Source organism: Manacus vitellinus, unplaced genomic scaffold (genome assembly GCF_001715985.3).
Source record: "Manacus vitellinus isolate BGI_N305 unplaced genomic scaffold, ASM171598v3 scaffold_11_pilon, whole genome shotgun sequence".
Classification (NCBI taxonomy): Eukaryota; Metazoa; Chordata; class Aves; order Passeriformes; family Pipridae; genus Manacus; species Manacus vitellinus.
The window spans coordinates 11,572,657-11,592,747 of NW_021938895.1; the positions used below are offsets into that span (position 1 = coordinate 11,572,657).

General features: G+C 43.5%; 1 protein-coding gene across 2 annotated transcripts in view; it reads right to left on the reverse strand.

Moving 5' to 3' along the window:
* Positions 1 to 4,594: 4,594 nt before the first annotated feature.
* Positions 4,595 to 20,091, reverse strand: part of HPCAL1 (hippocalcin like 1) — an 80,140-nt gene continuing 64,643 nt past the window's right edge. For both annotated transcript variants that reach the window (XM_008932699.3, XM_029965829.1), the window contains exons 3-5: positions 9,919 to 10,321; positions 8,651 to 8,756; positions 4,595 to 5,797 (exon numbers count right to left, since the gene is read on the reverse strand). In XM_008932699.3, coding sequence (XP_008930947.1) covers positions 5,700 to 5,797; positions 8,651 to 8,756; positions 9,919 to 10,296 — 582 coding nt within the window. In that variant the 5' untranslated portion in view covers positions 10,297 to 10,321 and the 3' untranslated portion in view covers positions 4,595 to 5,699. The remainder of the gene's footprint in view (positions 5,798 to 8,650; positions 8,757 to 9,918; positions 10,322 to 20,091) is intronic.

The following is a 20,091-nucleotide window of genomic DNA, read 5'->3' on the forward strand; positions in this document are numbered from 1 at the left end:
AGAGGATTGTCTGTACCATTTTTGTTTCTCCATAAGAGGGGATGGGCCAATATCCTAATGATATGAGGTAGCTGACACTCTCCTCTGAGCCTGGGCACCTCAGCGTTTCTACAAACAAGCTCAACTTCTCTTGTTGGATGCTTGCCCGTTATTCAAATGTTTGGTTTAAGACCTGGGTGAGGAACATCCCAGCCCTGCTCCACAGATCCACAGCAGGGGATCTCATGGTCACATAGGGTGGCTGTCCCTGCAGGCATTGCCAAAGCAAAGATGCAGTAGAAAAGTTCTCGGAAGCAATGAGGGTCCTGCAGACATGACAAGGAGAGACTGCCTGCCAGATACCTCTTCTGGAGTTCTCAACCACGGGTGCAGGCTCAGCACAGGACTGGCTATAACCCAAACCCCACACAGGAAGAAGGTGTTTCTTCTTGCATGAACCCAAAATGAAGATACCAGAGAGACACGGCAGTTTGCATCTTTTTTGGCAAACAAGTCAAGGAAGGCATTAGAGGTACTTTAGTACCTAGAAAAAATACATGGCTGCTCTTGTCAGTGAGGACAGGCTAGAGCAGAACCATGCAAGGCCACAGGGCTGGGATTTCAGACTCACAGTATATCATGCAATCATCAGGTTAGAAAAGACTTCTAGGATCACAGAGTCCAACAATTAGCCCAACACTGCAAAGGCCACTATCTACACACCTTCTAAATATCTTACACCTCAATACCTGCAGAATGGCCTGGTGACAGGAGCAGGAATGCAGAGGCAAACAACCCGGGATGTAATTTGTCATATTTGCTATAATATATCTGAGATCGACTGTGTCAAGTTATGACTTGCCTTCTGCACCAAGTTCCATACTGCTGCTTGGAACATTTTAGGCAGAAGAAAAAAAAGTTAAGGCAAAAGAAGCTGCCAAGGTCCCAGGCAAAACAGTTGCACTGGTTGGAAAAGTAAAAATGTGATGGGGTGGGAGCCCTGGGAGCACAGCTGTGAGCTGACAGTGCCCAAAGATTTAGTGATGCAGCTCCCAGTGCCAGGTACAAGGCAGAGAAGACACCAAAGATGAGTTCAGAGCTACAGCCTTACAGGTAGGGTGGGTTTGAAGGAGCTGAGGATGATCCATGGTGTCAGTCTTGACCCACCCAAGCCCCAGCAGCAACAAACACCAAGGTGTAGGAAAGCGTGTGGAGAGGAGCAAGGAGGGGACCTTGCTTCTCACCTTCAGGTGAGGGGCAATTCCCTCTAGTGACAGCCCAACCAGTAAAGATCTTGTTTGGGATAAATTGTTCCTCCATCAGGAAGAGCCAGCCTGCTGTTTACCTCTTAAAATAACCTGCCCAACTGGTGGTTATGGCCTTGCCCCCCCATCCCTGAAGACACCAGGCTGCTACTGGGACAGCTCCATGCCACCTTCGGGCCAGTGGTTTCTGACTTGTGTGACATGGGATTAACACGACCCTCTGGTGACACAGTGGGTGCCCTTTAACCACAGTGATCATGGAAGAGTGTTCAGAAGTGTGTCTGCATCCAAACCATCACACTTGATACAGGTGGGCAACAGGTAAGGTCTGCTTGCAAGGGACACTGCTCCCAGTGACGGCAGTGTCTCCAAAGCTTCTACACAGAGAGACGCTCTGCTGTCTTTCTCCCACTCTATTCCTACTTTTCAATAAAGCATCTCTCCTCCCAAAAGAGATAACAGCAATTATCGGGTTCATCAGCAATGTATTTGCCACGGTGCAACCAAGGGAGCTCAAAATGCCAGTCTGCCCACTGGACCATTAAAGTCGATGGCTGTTCTTAACCTTCGAATATGAATAAAGGGTGCCCTGCATAATGGATCGGGGACTATCCATGGAGACCATCTGCCCTGTGGCTCCAGAAATGCTCACGTTGTTCTTCACAGGAAGAACAGGAGTTTATTACTCAGAGGCTTATGCTAAAAATACATTGCAAAGGGCCTTATTTAAAAACAAAGGGCCAATGAAAATTTGGCAAGGGAGAAACACAAGACAGAACCAAAGCACCTCCGTCACCCAGAGTTAGGGTGCAACCAGACACAGGATTTAACTTAATTTGAAAGGCAATGACATAATTCTGAATTAGCTTAACAAGACCTGCAATTCATACAGAAAAGCCTGAATTTATGTAGTAATTAGCCAGGGCTTTCAGAGTGCTAGATATCTCCATGGCAAGAAAATAATTACATAGCTTAATAAAGCAAGGTAAAAATGGACCCACTGGTGACGGTTTTTTGTGCCAAACTCTACTTATGCTAAGTTGACTCTATTTTTGATTAATCATACAATTTGCCAAAACACCAGAGTCTCTTAACAAGTTGAAGTTTTCTATTAATCACTTGGACTTTATTTCCCAAGTGATTAACCCCTCTACACACCAATCCCTCCACGAAAGACACCCCTGGGAGCTCAAGGAGCAGTAAAGCTCTCTTAGCTTTTCATTGATGTCTTTATTGGTTTTGAACCCTGCCTGTATCAACACTCAAACGACATCCTGGAGAAGGAGTCTGGAAATTGCTTTCCCCTCTGAGTCCTTGTTACCAGACAGGAACGCAGAGACATCCTCCAAGGACTGTTCAAGCACAGTCAAGATGATCAAAGTTACCCACTGACTGTGGATGCACAACTTCAGCCTCTGAAGCAGGTCTGAATTTAAGAGAGCTGCTTGGCAGCAGCAGATAAACCCCTTTCCAGTACTTGGCTAGTCTGCAATCAAAAGGTTCCCTATATCAGAAGCCACCTTTGAACGGCTCAGCCTGGTTAGGCTTCAGAGCATCACCCCAGGATGCCATGCATGACCACCTTTCCTGAGCATCTTCCCTTCACTTGCTTCCAGAAAGGCCAGCTGGGAGCACCTTACATGCTTTCTCTGTGTCTGAAATGGGGTTGACCCATTGCACTCTGAAAAGAAGAAACTCCTTAAAACCTGTGAAAGCAGTGAGGGACAACCAAAAAAAAAAAAAACAAACTTGGGACTGGAAAGTTTAAAGAGGCAAAGAGAAAGGCAGAAGAAATTGGGTCAGGTGAAGCAGGACAAAATCCCAGTGTCTGCATGCAACTGCACAGGGGCTTGTCAGACCACAGCCTGCAGAAAACTCCACTGTGGATATCTCGGCCCGTTTCAGAGCAAAAATTGTAACATCAAAGAAATGGGAAATTTTTGACCTCTAAAATTCAGACTCATTCACTTTCTCTCTGCAAAAACAAGGTCAAAATGAGCTACTGCAAGGAGATAATTTTTTTTTTCAAATGAGAAGAGTTTGGGCTTTGTTAAACAGCTGCTTAAACTTGCTATTCGCTACAGACAGCAGTGGAAACCAGAAGAGGTGAGATGTCAGGAAAATGTGGAAAAGGCAACAAAAGTCCCACTGCAAAACAGTTTTTACATCTTTGGTACCCAAGAAAAGGATATTGTGCAATGCCTGACTGAAAATATGCCTGATTCATTTTAAGATGGTACAAACAAGATTCAAATGCTGCAGTCCCTCTCAGAGGCACCACCCTGGGACAAGGGCAGAGATGTTTTTCCACTCTCTCCTGAATGCAGAGATGATAAAGTCCATGGTGGCAAACTCACATCTAAACAATTGCTACCCAGCCCATGCAAGAAGAGCCATTAGAATAAGAACATCTGCAGCATCTCTAACACCCCAGCACCTTCTAGCAAACAGCCAGCATGAACACAAAAAGGTTAGAGACAGACTATCGGCAACCATGGAATTACTTTTTTTCAATAGTTTCCTTTTTTTTTGCTGGGCTCACCCAGGGAAAGCAGGTAGGTTTCTGATTAACCTCCTTTTCAGGGTTGCCTCATCAGCAGACTGTTGTGGTTGAAAGCACTGTCAGTTTAACAGCTCAAATTTGAATTTCCAGTGAAGAAAATGAACACACTCTTCTGCTTGGCAGCACCGACACAAGTCTTTGTTCTAGACCAAGTCTGATTTAACAGTGTATTTCCATTTGGATATTGCAACCATTTCTCTCTCCTTCTTTTAATGTTAAAGTATTATCATCTAACTACTACTAGAACATTATACTCAGTAAAAATCCCTTAATTGCATACTCAACATTAAGCTCAGGCCAAATAATTTGTTGATCCTTTACTTTGCAGAGAGGACAGGCTTATGCAGCTAACTGCAGACCTGATGAACGTGGGGAAAACTGTCTTCCATGCTACCAGTGTCAAAAATTACTCCAACAGTACATACCTGGTATCTGAACAGAGTTTTATTTTGTAAAACCATGGTCACAGTAGCCCAGCCAGCAAGGTCAGCAGCTTTTCCTTCACTGACGTGAGCAGCTATGCATCCAGCAGAAATTGAGCTGTCACCTTCCTGCAGTCTTCACAGGGATTCAGCTGGAATGGAGCAGGATCCCACAGGCAGCACCTACAGGCACTAACACCACTGCATTAACCCAGCGACAACAGTTGGCTCCCCAAACCCCTATGTACTTACAAAGCAACGTGTCCCAGATAAGATGGGGACATGTCGGGCAGGGAACCAGCCTCGTCCTTCCCCAAATACCTAACTTTAGGAACTTGTTGCATGGGTTAGACCAAGACAGGCAGTGACAAGAAAAGTAGTCTTTTATTTCAATTAATATTTCTTGGCATTAGGCAGATATTAAATAACACTGGAATGCACAAGACTATTAACATATCAACAGCAAAAGGGAGGAGGTGTAGCCAAGTCGAGAACAGCAGTGCCAGTCACATCACCTCGGGGCACTCAAAAGCCATTTAACGCAGCAACCACCAGAAAGTAGGACTCCACTGAGAAATACAAAATGAGGATGAACTCCTTTCAGGTCTTTTGTTAATACAGTAACATTGGAATGACTGACAGTAAAAATGAACAAATAATTGCATTCAGGAATTAAACAGAGTGAAATATCCACAAACTGCTAGTCATGCATTTCTTTTGGAACAGCAATTTGCTAATGCATAAATATCACAAAAAAACAATCTCCAAGATTTGAATAAATCACAGACAACTAGAAGAAACAAAGCTCGAATTCTATTTTATGCCTTAAATAGATGACCTAAATATTTAAAATTTTACTTCACCATATATATATAATTTATATATATATTAAAAGAAAGTAAAGACCATTAGATAAGTGCAAGCAATTTTCCTCAAAAAGAAAATTGGAACCATGCCCAGGAAAGCTGCTTTTTTTTTCCTTTTTTCTTTTTCTTTTTTTTTTTTTTTAAACTTTCTACTCCATTTCAGTCCGCTGTCTTTTTTTTTTTTTTAAACATAGTAATTTCTGAAGCAAAATAAATTATCTACCATCTGCTATGTTGGGTAAAAGTCCTACCTAGCATCTTCTCGGGAACTACTAGAACATCACCTTTCTTACAGACTAAGTGAAATGGTATCTCACCAGTGATTGAACTCTCTCGTAGCTGCATGTAAACATACCTTTCGATTAATGTTTAAAATGTGTAGAGTGAATTGTAACATTACAGGGAAGCAGAAACGGAGCTGCCGAAGGAGAACTGCACTGGTGTTATTGGGGGGAGCGAGGGCTGGTTCGCTCGGACACACACACACGATCTGGCAACGGGATCTTATCCGCGAAGTGTGGAGGAATGGTTGAGAAGGCATCCGTTTGCGAGCAAAGCTTGAAGGACACAAGCCGAGGTTCTCTGAGCACACTGTCCGCTTTAATCAGAATTGACTCGCGCTACTGGGGTCACACTGTAACAACCGCACGATGGAGGGATCGCTCTTGGCACCTTTGATGAACTCTTCCAGGGACAGTTTACCTGAAAGGGAGAAAAACCCAAATGGAAATAATTCTTAAAACTTCAGTTGTTGCCACCACCATTACTGCAGCTTAATAGAATCCCTCCTCACCAGAGCAACATACATCTATCTAATCTATCACAAAGGCATCTAAGGGAATTTAGCGTAATGCACAGCAGCTAAATCCTACTCAAGCCTTTAAGTCCAAATACATTTTTCTTCTGCAAAACAATCCACAATAATAATTGTTATTTTTTTATTTAAAAAGACAGTCCCAAATAAAAAAACCAACTGTTCTAATATCATTTGGCAGCTTTTTGCTCAGAACCAGACCATACAAATAACATGACACATGAACCCAAGGTATGGTACCTGAACACATGTACCCTTCGAAATGATGCTTGTGTTACTACAACATTTTAAACCTAAATATTCCAAATATTCACACTTTGCCCCCTTGTTTGATGTGACATGTAGGGCTGAGCAGTGATGGCATCTCCAGAACCTACAAGGTCAGGTGGGGCAGGGCTCTGAGCAACCTGATCCAGCTGACGATGTCCCTGCTCATTGGAGTGGGGTTGGGCCAGGTGACTTTTAAAGGTTCCTTTCAACTCAAACTATTCTATGATTCTGTAAGCCACTTGCCGTGCCCTGCTGGGTGTACAGGAACAGGATGGGTTTCATGGGGCAGCAAGAAAAGCCAACCTTGAGGGAGCCACCTACTGCTATGTGTTGCTCCTGAGCACTTCTGGTTTATATATCTTCAGTTTAGGCCAGAGGCACTGAAGTGGATGGACCCTGTAACAATCTGAGGGTCTGAAAAGGTGATCTCTGGAGGAGCAATCATGAGAAGCAACTACAAGAAACAACCACCCTGACATCCCCTGGCTCCAACAATCCCATGCTATGGCACAGCACAGTATGGTACACCAAGGAGTAAAGATCTGGTTTTTCAGACCTCATCCTGGGGTTTTTCCTGATCTCAGGACTACTCCCCTGCACAGATACCATAAGGAGCCTGTGAGCAGCCTCTGCCTTGATTGTTATCACCAATACTCTCCTGCTTCAGCACTCTGAAAAGTGGCAGAAATAAGATGTAGCAATATTAATGAGAAATGAAACTAGGTTCCCTATGAACTGGAGGAGACAAGCATTTGTTGCATTCCTAACACCATGTCCAGTGATCTCTCATTTATCGCACGCACTCAGCACAATCTACCCCTACCCTCACACAACATCCCAGGGCCATCCTTACTTAACCCAAACTGCTAAGCTCAAGACAGGACCCACGCACAAACATCTTGTACTTGACAGTTGTCTGCTGTCACTTTTGGCCAAATGCACCCAAAGGGAGGGATGCACCAGCTCATTGTGCCAGTTTTCACCAGTCCCAGGATGCTGCCAGCCTGCCATGGGGATGGAAGAGGAATGACCTTGGTGGTCAGCACTCAAATCAGGCTGAATAGGGAGGAACTCTTCTCCCAAGTAACAAGCAATAGGACAAGAGGAAATGGCCTCAAGTTGCACCAGGGAAGGTTTCGATTGGATATTAGGAAAGTTTCTTCACCAAAAGGGTTGTCAACAATTGGAACAGACTGCGCAGGGATGTGGTAGAGTTACCATCCCTGAAGGTATTTAAAAGACATGTAGATGTGGCACTTAGAGACATGGTTCAATGGTGGGCTTGGTCCTTTTGGGTTAGTGATTGGACTTGACGATTTTAGAGGTCTTTTCCAACCTAAATGATCTTACGATTCCATTAATGAGCAAGCCTTCCTCTTGCAAAAATTACAAAAGTTCAAAAATCTGTGGCACACTTCTGTCCTAATTTCTGGCTAATGTTCCCAAACCAAGTGTTTTTATCAGCTTGAAAAAGAGTACTCCTAACTATTAAGACATTTATTAGTTTGCCCCTCTCCTTGTATTTCTTAAGTGAAGCACAAATCAAAACCTATTTGCAATGCCCAACAGTCAGAAGGGGAAAAAGAAACATTTCCAGCCACCAGAGCACACATGTGCAGATGTTATTGCTTGGCACTGCATGGCTTGCAGGGCTGGTATTTTACTGAGAATAGTATGATTTTATTTCAGCAACAACATGCAACAGATGGAGGATGTTTATATATAGCAGGTTTTGTGACCACTACTCTGTTGCACATCTGCACGCACTGCTACTTTCCACAGAATGAAAAGACTTTAATCATGTTATTTTAGGGCCCCCTGAATATCAAGTCAGGGGATGAAGTGCTAGTTTTGATGAAGTCAAAGGTAAAATACTTGAGGACTTCAGCAAGGCCATAAATTTGCCTTGGGGCTGCAGCAGCAGACACCAAAGTGCAGCCACAAAATTCTCTTAAATAAAAACCTCTCTACAAATAAGATGGTATTTTTTCACGTGTATACAGATGTATACATGCCATGAATATGCACAGAAAATAAATACTATAGACCCAGGGAATTTCTGATTTGAGGACATACATTACAGATTACAAGCCCTGGAGTGCAAACCTATCAAGGGCAACGGGAGCAAACGCTCATGCCTAGTTTGTGCTACACCCACAGAAAATAATCCAAAGACAACGGACTTGGGAATTTCAGAGGAGCCTTTACAGAAGGGGATTCAACCATGAAATATCAGGGAAGGACTGCTCTCTTCTCAGCCCCCCAGCAGGGAAAGTCTCTCACCTGCTTCTCACTGCCCACTTATTCGTCCTATTTGTCATGGACAGATAGGCTCACTGAGGCCAGTCAGAGAGCTGGCCAGAGACATCCCTGTCCTCTACCCCCTCTCCCCAAATACCATAATCTACCAAGGCTGGGCTAGAAAACCTCTATTTCTAGAGCCAAGGAACAGGTGCCAGTGGCGATCCTACCATCATTGTTTGTGTCCATTTGTCTGAAGATCTTGTCTGTTCGCTTCTCAGGAGTGGATTCATCCTCTGGCATTTTCATTACTGATGAAACCATTTTGTAAATTGCCTGAGTATTTAAAAGAAAAAAAAAGATATAGGAAAAACACGACCCAAATGATAAAACACCAGGATAGAGAAAAAGAATTTAAGCCTGTAGCAATAAAAAAAGGCAGCTGACCCTGGCAGGCAGCTGCAGGACTTTACTTTATAAACCAAAACAAATGGGAATATCTGACTGAAGCTTTTTTATTTTTCTTTCCTGTATTCATTAGCACTTCAAAAGAAACGCCGGATCAGTTTAACTGAAAGTCAGGGTCTAGATTAATGTGTGAGCAGAACTGAGCTAAAATACAGGAGGCAATGGTGTATAATTCTCTCTTCTGCAGCTGGGCTAAGCCATCATCTCTTTGGCTGGCCTCATCACACACTCAGTTACATGTATGCATGAGGGGTGCTATATGGATTATGGTGAATATGTATGTATCTATGGGAATAGGGGCTGTTTTTCTTTGTGGATGGGTAAGGAAATGCATTTTCAGACTTACAAGAATGTGAATAAAGATAGATAAAGATAAGACCTCTTTAGAGTGTCTGCAGTCCTAGCCTTCCACCTAAATTATCCCACCTCAGCCATGAGGACCAAATGTCACAGCACTTCCTGACGCATTACCTCCTTGCAGTACACAAGAAACACATTTCAGCTGCAGAGCAGATGCCAAGCAGCCCACTGCTGAGGCTGAGCCCTGGCAGGCACGTGGGGTAGGGCCACAGGGTGTTCTGCCTTGCACACCCCCCGCTAGAGCCTGTGGTCTACGTGTCCTCTGCCTTCTGGAGACAAAGACATGCCACAGCCTTTCATCCAGAGTTCACATTGACTCAGATTTGAAGTTTCAAAGTAATAATTTTGAGATTTATCAGGTCAGTAGAATTTGAATTTAGGTTTTTTTGATCCCATTAACACCCCACTAAGAAATCCCCAGGGAGAGCTACAGGATTTTGGTTGCGGGCCAGCTTCACAAGTGCCCTGTTCATGTCTCAAGCCCCTTCTCATCTGCATGTCATAGGTCCCTCCATGGACACCAGTGTCCCTTTGGGGACCACAGGCTCAGGAACCTCCTTGAGGCAGGACTGACCCAGCTCAGCACGTTCCTCGTCTCCGGGTCCAGATGTCTCAGGGTGAAGAGGTTACAGCAACACAAATAAGACACACAACAGCGATCGTGCCTCACCTGCACTATTTCTAGCATTTCCCCACGGCTGATGTACCCGTTGCCATCCAGGTCGTACATACTAAACGCCCACTTCAGTTTCTGTTCCAGCTTGCCCCGAGAGGTGACGCTCAGGGCAATGATGAATTCCCTAAAGTCAATCGTCCCGTCACCGTTGGTGTCAAAGGTGCGGAAGACATGTTCCGCAAACTTCGACGCGTCACCATAGGGAAAAAAATTTGCATATATTTTTTTGAACTCTTCTACAGTCAAATGTCCCGTTGGGCAATCTTTTAGGAAGCCCTTGTACCACTCCTGCAGCTCATGGTCCGTGAACTCGGTGTTCTCACGCAGGTCCTGGAGCACCTCAGGGCGCAGCTTGCTGTTCTGCTTCCCCATCCTCTTCTGGGTCTGGGTTCAGCAGCTGCAAAGCAAGAGAATATCTGCCTGAGGTCCAGCCCCACCAGGCAGAGAGGGGCCAGGGGCTGGTAGAACCCTGTGAGAAACAGACCCTGCCTGAGGCAAGAGGGAAAGAAGAGAAAAAGGGTACTATAAATCACCAGGAAAAGATCTCATTTCATTTAGCCTCCTTTCTTCTCTAGGGTCTCCCAGTTATTAATATGCTGTGGAAAAGAAGATAGTTTGGGAGCAAATATTTGGGAAATATCAGTCCTTATTATTACTCCTAATTATCTGGGAAATAATAATCCTCACTATTTTATTTCTCTGCTTCAATCCCACTCCTCCATCATATGGTTTGTGATGCCCAGCTCCAGATTCCTACACTTGACCCACTCCAATAGGCTGATCTCCTGCGATGATCGAGCGGGAGTGTACAGGGACAGCAGCAGTGATGAAAAGTAAAATCTGTCTATTCAAAAGTGAAAGTAAGTGGGGCTGAACAAGGAGAGGAAGGGCAGGTGGCTCTGTGCCAGTCATGTTTGCATTGTCCAGATGCTCTTTAAAAGCCCTTGGCTTACAGAGCCTCTTCTCCCTCCCTGCATCACTCACCCCACAGCAGCCCCCCAGTGCAGTGGTGCTTTGTTGGTGCTCCTTGTGGCACCCCGGGGGTCAGAGGAGGGTGCAGCAAGGATAACCTCAGCACAGCCTATACTCAACAGCAACACACTAGAAGCTTCCTCCCTCTTTCAACCGTGGAGGCAGCACGAGCAGATGGGTTGCTGTGACAGCATCACTGCCACAAAGGACTTCATCCTTTCCAGCCCTACCAGACAATCAGAGAAAAGGGCTTTTTAAAGCCTAATGTTTGGCAAAGCAACTCTTTTCAGGTTTACTAGGGTTTATACTTTTACATAACCTTATTCATTAGGTTCAATATTCCCCAACAGGGGCCAAAGCGCATTTAAATTCAGGATTTCATCAGGATGTCAGGAAAGGGCTGGGTCTGTCCTCTCCCTTGACAATGGCCATGTTTTGCCACACAGGTGAGACTCCCCAGCAACAGGAAAGCTCCTTCGGCAAAATGAAAGATGGTCAATCTGCACTTAAACAACAACAGGAAAAAAACAAAACCTTGTTAATTTTTTTGCTTTTATCCCTTGCAGCTTTTCATGGCTTCCCAGCAATATGAAACTGTATTGGCAGGTTAGAGATTGAGCAGCATCTCCTTCCCCAAACTCAAAAAGTTTATTCACAAGTTTGCACAAAGTCACACCCAAACCCTTGTGACTGGTCCCACATAAATGACAATTCTCTGTACAGTCTGTTATGCCTGTTAGGCTTGCTCACAGCCAATGCAGAAGACAGGTTAGTAACAGGCCAACATCGCATGACTACTTGGAAACCACAAGAGCTGAGCAGCAAAGCATACAGAGACCATGAAAAACAGGGGCTAAGCACTTCCCAGAGAATAAAAATCCCAGGCATACATAAGAACCCTAAAAAAATTAAAATATTAAAGGTCAGTAAAAAATAAGTTGCTCTACAGTACAGAGATTTTCAACAGGTGAATTTAAGCTTGTATTATCTGTATTCCATTTAGTCTCTGCATTGCCTCAGATATGTAAAAAATCCACATCCCACTCTGTGGCTTAAAGCTCAGAGACAAAACCCAGCCAGCCACTCATTAGTTCAATGCATCAGACTTAACCGAAAATGTGTTATCATTAGCACTTCTGTTTTCTAGAAAATCTGCCAATGTTTCAATGCCAAAGCTTTATTTTTGTCCATTATATTGCAGTTTTCTCAACACACCTGACATACCTCTGCTTTCCCCACATGCAGGGATGCTACAGCTCCCAGTCCCTACCCCTAGGCTGCCCTCCAGTTAAACTACTAGCTCTCAGCTGCTGCCACTGCCTTTCCATCTTTGAATCTCCAATGCTCCAGCTATTCATCCTTGTAGTGCCGAAAGCAGAAAACACAATATTCTACTCTGCTGCAGTCAATTTGCAGAAAACAGCGGCTTGGAGCAAATAATGGATCAGATGTGGTCCTTTTTCTTTAGGAGCAGAAATTGTAACATTATGTTCCTGTCCTTGGGTGAGGAGGTGCCTTCAGTTTCCACCCTTCAGCAAAGCTTCACTTAATGATTCCCAGATACTTTGTAAGAACTAGTATCCAGGTCAAAAAGCAGTACCTGCCTCACCAGCCACTGCCTTGGAATTTCCTGGGAGAGGGGCAGAAGGAACAGCAGAGCCCACTTAATGCAGGAGCTGGGCTTTAAGCAGAAATATCCACAGCTTTAATGACACACAGGGTTAAGGGCTGTAAAACTTCCAACTGGTAGCTACAAGAGGTTTGAAAAGGTTTAATGCCATTTCCCCCGGTTCCTATAATACCTTTATTATTCCTGTTCCCTTAAAAATAAAGACCCTCTAGACAAAAAAAGAGGTAAGATGATAATTCCATTTATTAGATTTCACTATTTCTACTAGTGGTAAGATATATCCCGTTATCTGAAGAGATGATAATTTAATATCAGCTTCAAAAGCTTTATATGCAAGCCATCTTTGCATTCAAAAGATTATAGGCTATTTCAACCATTCCTTGTCTTTTATATCATTTTATATCAGAAAATGTGCAATGCTCTGAACACAACCCTTTTTGCATACGAGCTTTCTGAAAGGCTTCGTAATGTGTTCATCCCAAATGCAACCCTGCAGTTGTAATGAATTTGTTGTGAATAATCAAATAACCAACATTAACATTAATTTATTAAAGCCTATCTGAAAAAAACAGCTTTGATGTAAATTGTGTTGCAGGTAGCTCCTTCAAAACGAAATGCCTAAATATCTCATTAATCATGACAGCAAACCCTGCTGCTGGCATCCAACTGACATTTCATTCGATTGCTATAAAATGCTTTCATTAAATCACTTTCCAGAGGCTCAGCAGCTGATTTAGCCACGAGACCACTCAGAGGATGGCTGCTAATGGAAATCACAGGGAGTGAGACTGGGATGCTCATGTCAGTCCTGTGATTAGGGCTATGGGGTTTTTTTGTTTGTTTGGTTTGTTTTGTTGGTTTTTTTGTTTTGGTTTGGTTTTTTGGGTTTTTTTAACAAGCCTTACCAGTGAAATCACTTTCTGCAGTGGGTGTAGAAGGTGAGACGGGAGAGACATCCTTTTACTCAATGTTGCCCTGGGCAGTCAGCAGAGATCTAACTCCAGCACAGCCTGCCCTTCCCTTATTTCCCATCACACCAGGGTGAAATCCAGGAAAGTGATGCCATGTATACTGCAGCAAAGTCTGTTTCTGCTTACCTTGATTAGCAAAAGCCCTCAGAGCATCTGGCACTATCATGGCAGTAAGAAAAACAATCACAAGAATGCCCTTGACATGATCAGACAAGGAAAAGCTTGGTAGTATAAATACAGACCAGAGGACTTCACGAGTCTATCACTAATCATGAAAGCAACGCTCAGCCGTATAAGGCTCAAACAGGAGGAAATGCAGAGGCCCTTTTGCTCCAGTTTCACACAAAAAGTTTTGTTAAAAATATGTGGTGCTGCTGCCTGGCTGCAATTCTAACCAGGCTCAAAACTGAGCTGCCAGAGAACTCCTACCTGAAGAATGTAATCTCTGTCCTTCCAGGGTCAGCAATAATCAAGTAATAATCTCATTGCAAAAGCCTAGCAATGAGTAAAGAGGTCTTTTACTGAGGCCGAGACACAATTGGTGTTGTGGTTTCAGCTGAGACAGTAGCTGGCACAGTGCTTTGTTTTGGATTTAATGAGAATAATATTGATAACACACTCAAGTTTTAGTTGTTGCTAGGTAGCGTTTACCCCAAGTCAAGGACTCTTCATTTTCTGATGCTCTGCCAGTGAGGAGGTGCACAAGAAGCTGGGAGAGAGCACAGCCAAAAGAGGTGACCCAAACTGACCAAAGTGATATTCCATGCCACAGAACATCATCATGGTCAGCATATAAACCTGGGGGAGTTGGCTGGGGAGGGGGGCTGATCACTGCTAAGTATGGGCTGGGTACTGGTCATTGGGTAGTGAGCAGTTGTACTGTGCATCACTTGTTTCTCTTGGGTGTTATTGCACTCTCTCTTTTTATCATCTCCCTTTTCATTACAATTATTGTAATCATTATTATAACAATATTTTACTTTATTTCAGTTATTAAACTTTTCTTATCTCAACCCACGGGTTTTACCTTTTTTTTCCCAATTCTCCTCCCTATCCCACTGGGGGCACACAGTGAGTGAGCAGCTGTGGGTACTCAGCTGTTGGCTGGGATTAAACCATGACACCCAGTTATGATGCACTACGGTAACTGTAGCAAACTATGAAACAGCTAAAGTAGCAATTCTGGGTTTTTACCAACAGGTGGACTGACTGTCAGCATCCAGGCACTGAAGTATTTGAAATACTCGTATTGGAAAGCTCAGTGCATCTCACTTTCACACAAACTCTCTGTCAACCACCAGTTACCACAGGTAGAATTGTGTTTAGAAAATGTAACCCAGAAAGCTGGAGACCAACACAGCTTTTTACGGCAAACCTTCTGAAGACAAAACCCCCTTGAACTGAGCCCCTGATGGGTTCCTCTTAGTGAATCAGTTATGGCTGCAAAAGCAGGAATGACTCCTTAGAGATGTATTTCCTTGTGCAAACCCCCTTGGATACTAATCTAGTGTTAATAAAAAGAGGAAAAATGATGAAATGCCTGTCTGTAGGATAGAGGTGCTCTCCAGCTGAGAAAGACAGTGTACAGAAAACAGAGCTATCTGCTTTGTGGGGGAAAGTGTGGCACCATTTCTCTCACAGTGCTCACTTATAAAGCAGAACAAGCATGTCAGATCTGTTACAATCAAGAGGCTGTAGCACAGTGCCTCCAGGACTGTAGGAGCACAAAGAAAACGAACAGCATAAGCTGGGCAGCAAACACAGCTCTGGGTTGGTCTGAAATGCTAGAACCATTTCAACAGGGGTGGAAGATTTTTTAATTAAAAGACCTAAAGCATTGGATCCATCACTGATGCCTTCTTCATTGGGGTGCAGAAGAAAAGACAAAAGGATTTAGCCCACAGTGACCCTCTGATTATCATGTTAAGAAAGGCTTTCCATGGAAGAACTATTTTACAGCAATGGTGGTCAAACACTGGTGTAGATTGCCCAGAGAAACTGTGAAGTCCCCACCCTTGGAGACACTGAAAACCCAACTGGACATGGTCCTGGGCAACCTGGGCCTGCTTGAGCAGGGAGGGCTGGACTGGATGATTTCAAGAGGTCCCTGCCAACCTCAATCATGCTGTGAAATAGCCCCAATATCCTTTTTCTATGGCCAGGTGAAGATGAGAGCCATAAGGAGGTCCTGCAATTCAGAAACCATGGTACTTTGTTCTGAGGCTCTATTTTTAAAAGCTTGATCCTTGTATTAAGAAATCCCCACAAAATAAAACAAACAAAAAAACCCCCACAACACTCCACCCTCTCCCCCTATCCCCCAAAAAAGGCCCCAAAAGGCCAAAAAAACCTCCGCAGGTAGCCCAAATGAAAGCCTCACTCACTAAAGATCTGTGCTGCCACACTTGAGGAACACACCCTCTGGGAAAATGTTTCATGCTCTGGTAGCACCAGAGCTCAACAACTCAGCTAATGCACAGATGTGTTTAAGAAGCCTCCAGTTCCTGTGGTCCAAGCTGCAAGAGGGAGACAGGTTCTTGGGCACCTCAGCTAGTGAAAATGTTTAGTGGTAAAAAAAGATCATGTAGCAACAGGACGCAAAACAGGATTATAATGACATCCTCTGGACCATGCTTTGCCCAGAGCTAGTCAGTGGTTCTGATCTGAACTGGGAGGGGAAATGCGCAGTTACATGGGCTGGGACAGATAATGAACTCCGGAGTAAAGAGCAGATTTTGTTACATGTTTTAATGCCAGTATCCTAAGCAACGAGCGTTGCAACAGAGAAGGCACAGGATATACAAATACGTTGCTATAGATATCTGGTCCTGCCTGGTAAACCCATGTGAACTTCTTTCCTGCCCTGCAGCAAATGCTGACACCCACATACCAGCCACTGCAGCACCTGTTTCGTCTTCCCAGGCTGCAGATGCGGGGCCAAAAGTAACACTTTTCGATAAAGTCTGAAGTGTGAAAAGGAGGATCTTCGCCCGTTGAAAAGCTAAATAATAGAAGCAGCAAGATGAAAGAGAAACCACAATCAGTAATGCCGCAAAAAAATTAAACCCTGCAGAAACACTGCAGGTTTGAGATGTGAAAGGCTAGTGTCAAGAGGGGCTGAAGCTGCTTCCGCTGCTGCCTTTGGGGAAACAGAAAAAGAAACAAAACCCATCAAGCAAAGAAGAGACCATACTAAATAAATAAATGGGCTTTTAAAATTTTTCACTTTCAATGACTTATCGTGCTTTTATTTGAATAAAGAACGTTGCTTATTTGCAAATTATTTTCAAGTTCAATCCTTTTCAGAAGTATAGTAAAAAGAGTGGTTGAAGAGGAAGGACCACACTGTGTATCACCCACATTTCAGTTCCAGAAAACTCAGTAACAGTTCAGGCATGTACACGGAATGTCCTTCCAAAAGGTGGAGTGAACTGGTAAGAGGCCTTGAGCCACCTTACAGGGTAAGTTTATCCATAAAACATATCCAGGAACTGTATGGTCTTGAAAACCTGATTCCATGTCTGGGATGAAAACTCATTATAAATAACCACCTACTACCCCCAGTTTGCCAAAGAAAGACAGAATTACGAAGACTCCAGCCCTCAGAATAGCTATGTGAGGGAACTATTTCCAGGCTGGCATGTTCATTTCACAGAGTCAGCTGCAAGGGCTGAGATACTCACTCACAGGTCTCTGGATTGCTCCCATCTACTGAAGTCACTTTATTCAGGATTATATTCGAGCATCAGTGCATTAACCTGAGAACCATTTTACATTCGAATCATCAGGGTGTGGTGAAGAGGCAGTTGCAGATCATAGTGGCAGGAGCTTCCCAGTTGCTGGAGTCACAGCAAGGTGCTGGGGCACACTGAAACCTGCACCTGCCAATACTGACCTCCATCACCAGGAGATGAGAGCTTGCCATTGAGGGCATGGTTACAAACTCACTGAAAAGAAACAAAAGAAAGACAAAGCACCCCCAAACATTAATGAATTGCTGCTAATGGGGAAAAAATGAGACCTGTACCGGGACCAGAAAAGTGGCAGTTCCTCGGGGAGCTCTCCATAAAGTTCTCCAGCTCAGGGAGGAGAGTTTATTACTATAAAGGGCAAATATTCCCAATGCAGTAAGAAAAGTACAGAAATATTTTGAGTAAATTAGGAAATTGGGTTAATTTGGGTGGGAGCAGATTGGGCAGCAATGCAGCTTGTGATTGCAGACAGGAAAAGAAAATCATGAGTGGATTTTCCTCATCTCCTCCCTTTGTCCTTTTTTTTTTAAACAAAACCAAGGGAGAAGCAGCCAGTCCTATTTTTTCAGACACTGTGCAAAGCTGGCAAGGCTCAAAAGAAAATTAGTTTGTTTACACAATATTGCAGTGCAAGGTAATAAACATGTCAGCTCAATGTCTTTCTTAGTGCACAAGGTCTTTTTCTGAGAAGGCTGGGTTGCATGAGGAAAAACCCACGTCATGTTCGCTGAATATACTATTGTGATACATAATTTTAAATAAAGCTCTGTGAATACTGGCCTGCAGGATAGGAGAAGGTGCCTGATGGAAACTAGGAAATAAGAGAGAACATTTTTAGAAAAAGGGAAGAAAAGTGACAAAAATTAGCACAGAGCACTATATTTTTAATATAATTAAAACCACAGAAGTAGTATGGTTGGGCTGTTTTTTCAATTTTAAAAATTTCATACGGTGAATTTATTTAATTGATGAAGGTAAATCACAGAAAAATTTTCTACAGAATAATCACAGCCCTGGGAGAAAAGAACCTGGATTAAATTTCATAAGAATTAGCAGCCAAACTCTGGCAAGTAACAAGAGCCAGCCTATGGCATCTGAGCAAATCCTGCAGCATCAGAGACATTCATGTGGAAAAGATGGAGAGTTTGGGACAATGACACTAGCTAACGAGACAGTGACAGATGATAACCAGCCCTCAGAGGGCAGGTCTGTGAGACCATCCTCACTGATAATGATGCCTAAATGAAAAACAAGAGATCTGAGAGCCTTCCCTTCCCCAGCTGCAGATACTGTGCTGATACAGGTCTTGGAGGAATCAAGGGCATTTCAGGGTAGCTAATCTGAAACAGAGCAGGTAAGAGGGTTGGGTTTGCTTTCAAAGAGTAAAAAGAAACCTTTTTTTTATAATTAAAAAAAGCATTATTTAGCAGGGGTATGCTTAGTGAAAAGACGCTCCAAAATGTGGCTTTGGAGATATGCCAGCTAGCTACCATCTTTAACAAAAATTCAACCAACACTTATTAACTGAAAGTACTGAAACACTGAGCAGAAAAAATATCAACCAAAAGAGAAAGATTCTTTGTCACTAACATTTTCAACCACCAAATGCACAGCTATTGCTAACAATTTCTACTACTACCTGGGGCTTTTTGTTCCAAAAATATTAAATATAAGATAAATGCATCCATTTATTTTGTTAATCTAGCTTTCTAAAGTACCTTTTTTTTTTTTTAACATCAGTTATCACTTTAAAATAGTACAAAAGTCACTGGTTGAATTCCTTGTAAAAACGCACTCCACTAAACCAAAATTCTTCTCAAAACAGTATTCTCTTTCCCCTTCAGTAGTAACCACTAATAACAGTAATCAAATTGTTTCACACCTTTATTTTCCTGTTTGCTGAATAAAAAAAAACCACTGACGTTTAAAATCTAATAGGAAACCTAGAGTTTAACTTTTTTGGTTTGGGTTTTTTTTTTCCTTGCAGAGATATAAACAGCCTGTGAAATAGAATCTCTGTAAAATAACTACATAAGAACATTATCCCACCTGAAAGGAAGGAACCTGGTTCTCCTGGCTGCAGCAGTTCAAGCAGAAGACCAAATCTTCTGGTCCAAGCTCTACATTACTCAAGTTGGTGCAGGTAACTGTACCAACCTCCCAGGGATTTTTTAAAATTCATTTTTAAAATCAAGGAGCCAAAAGTGCAGCAACTACTATCCTGAGCAGGAAAGCCATGTCCCCAGTACATATCCTGGACCAGAGCACCACATCAGGAACATAATGCAAGGTTTGTATGTAGGTTAGTCTCGGGAACCATAAGCCTTCGTGCCTTGAGAATACAACGGCAATCACCTTGCACTGAACTCCAGAAATATTTATGCTGGGATGTGGACACCCATCTGGGCAACGTCCTGCTGTCCTCCCCGGGTGGCAAGGTCTGCCCATGCCAAGGCACATCCAGGCTGGTGGCTCCCCACAGGCAACGTGTGTGAGGGCACACGTAGGTGTTTGCCCAAGGCAGTGCCTTGATGGTACGAACTCCAGCCCAGATGTTCATAGGGATGAGCAGAGTGTTGGTGTTCCTGTTAGGTGGACCCTCAACACAATGTGCCCTTCTGACCAGTAGCAATATGACAGACCATCTCTCTGGCCCTGCATGATGCTCAGTGACACAAGTAATACCTTCTCTCACCTCTTCAGTTTCCATCCTTAAAAATGGGAGAGTAGCTCTAGAAAACAGCAAACGGTATCATTTTGTGACTAGTTCTTAAAAAATCCATAAAAAATGGGCACCACCCCTTCACTGAGCTGTCAAGAGACTGTGTTGACTGGACTCTCC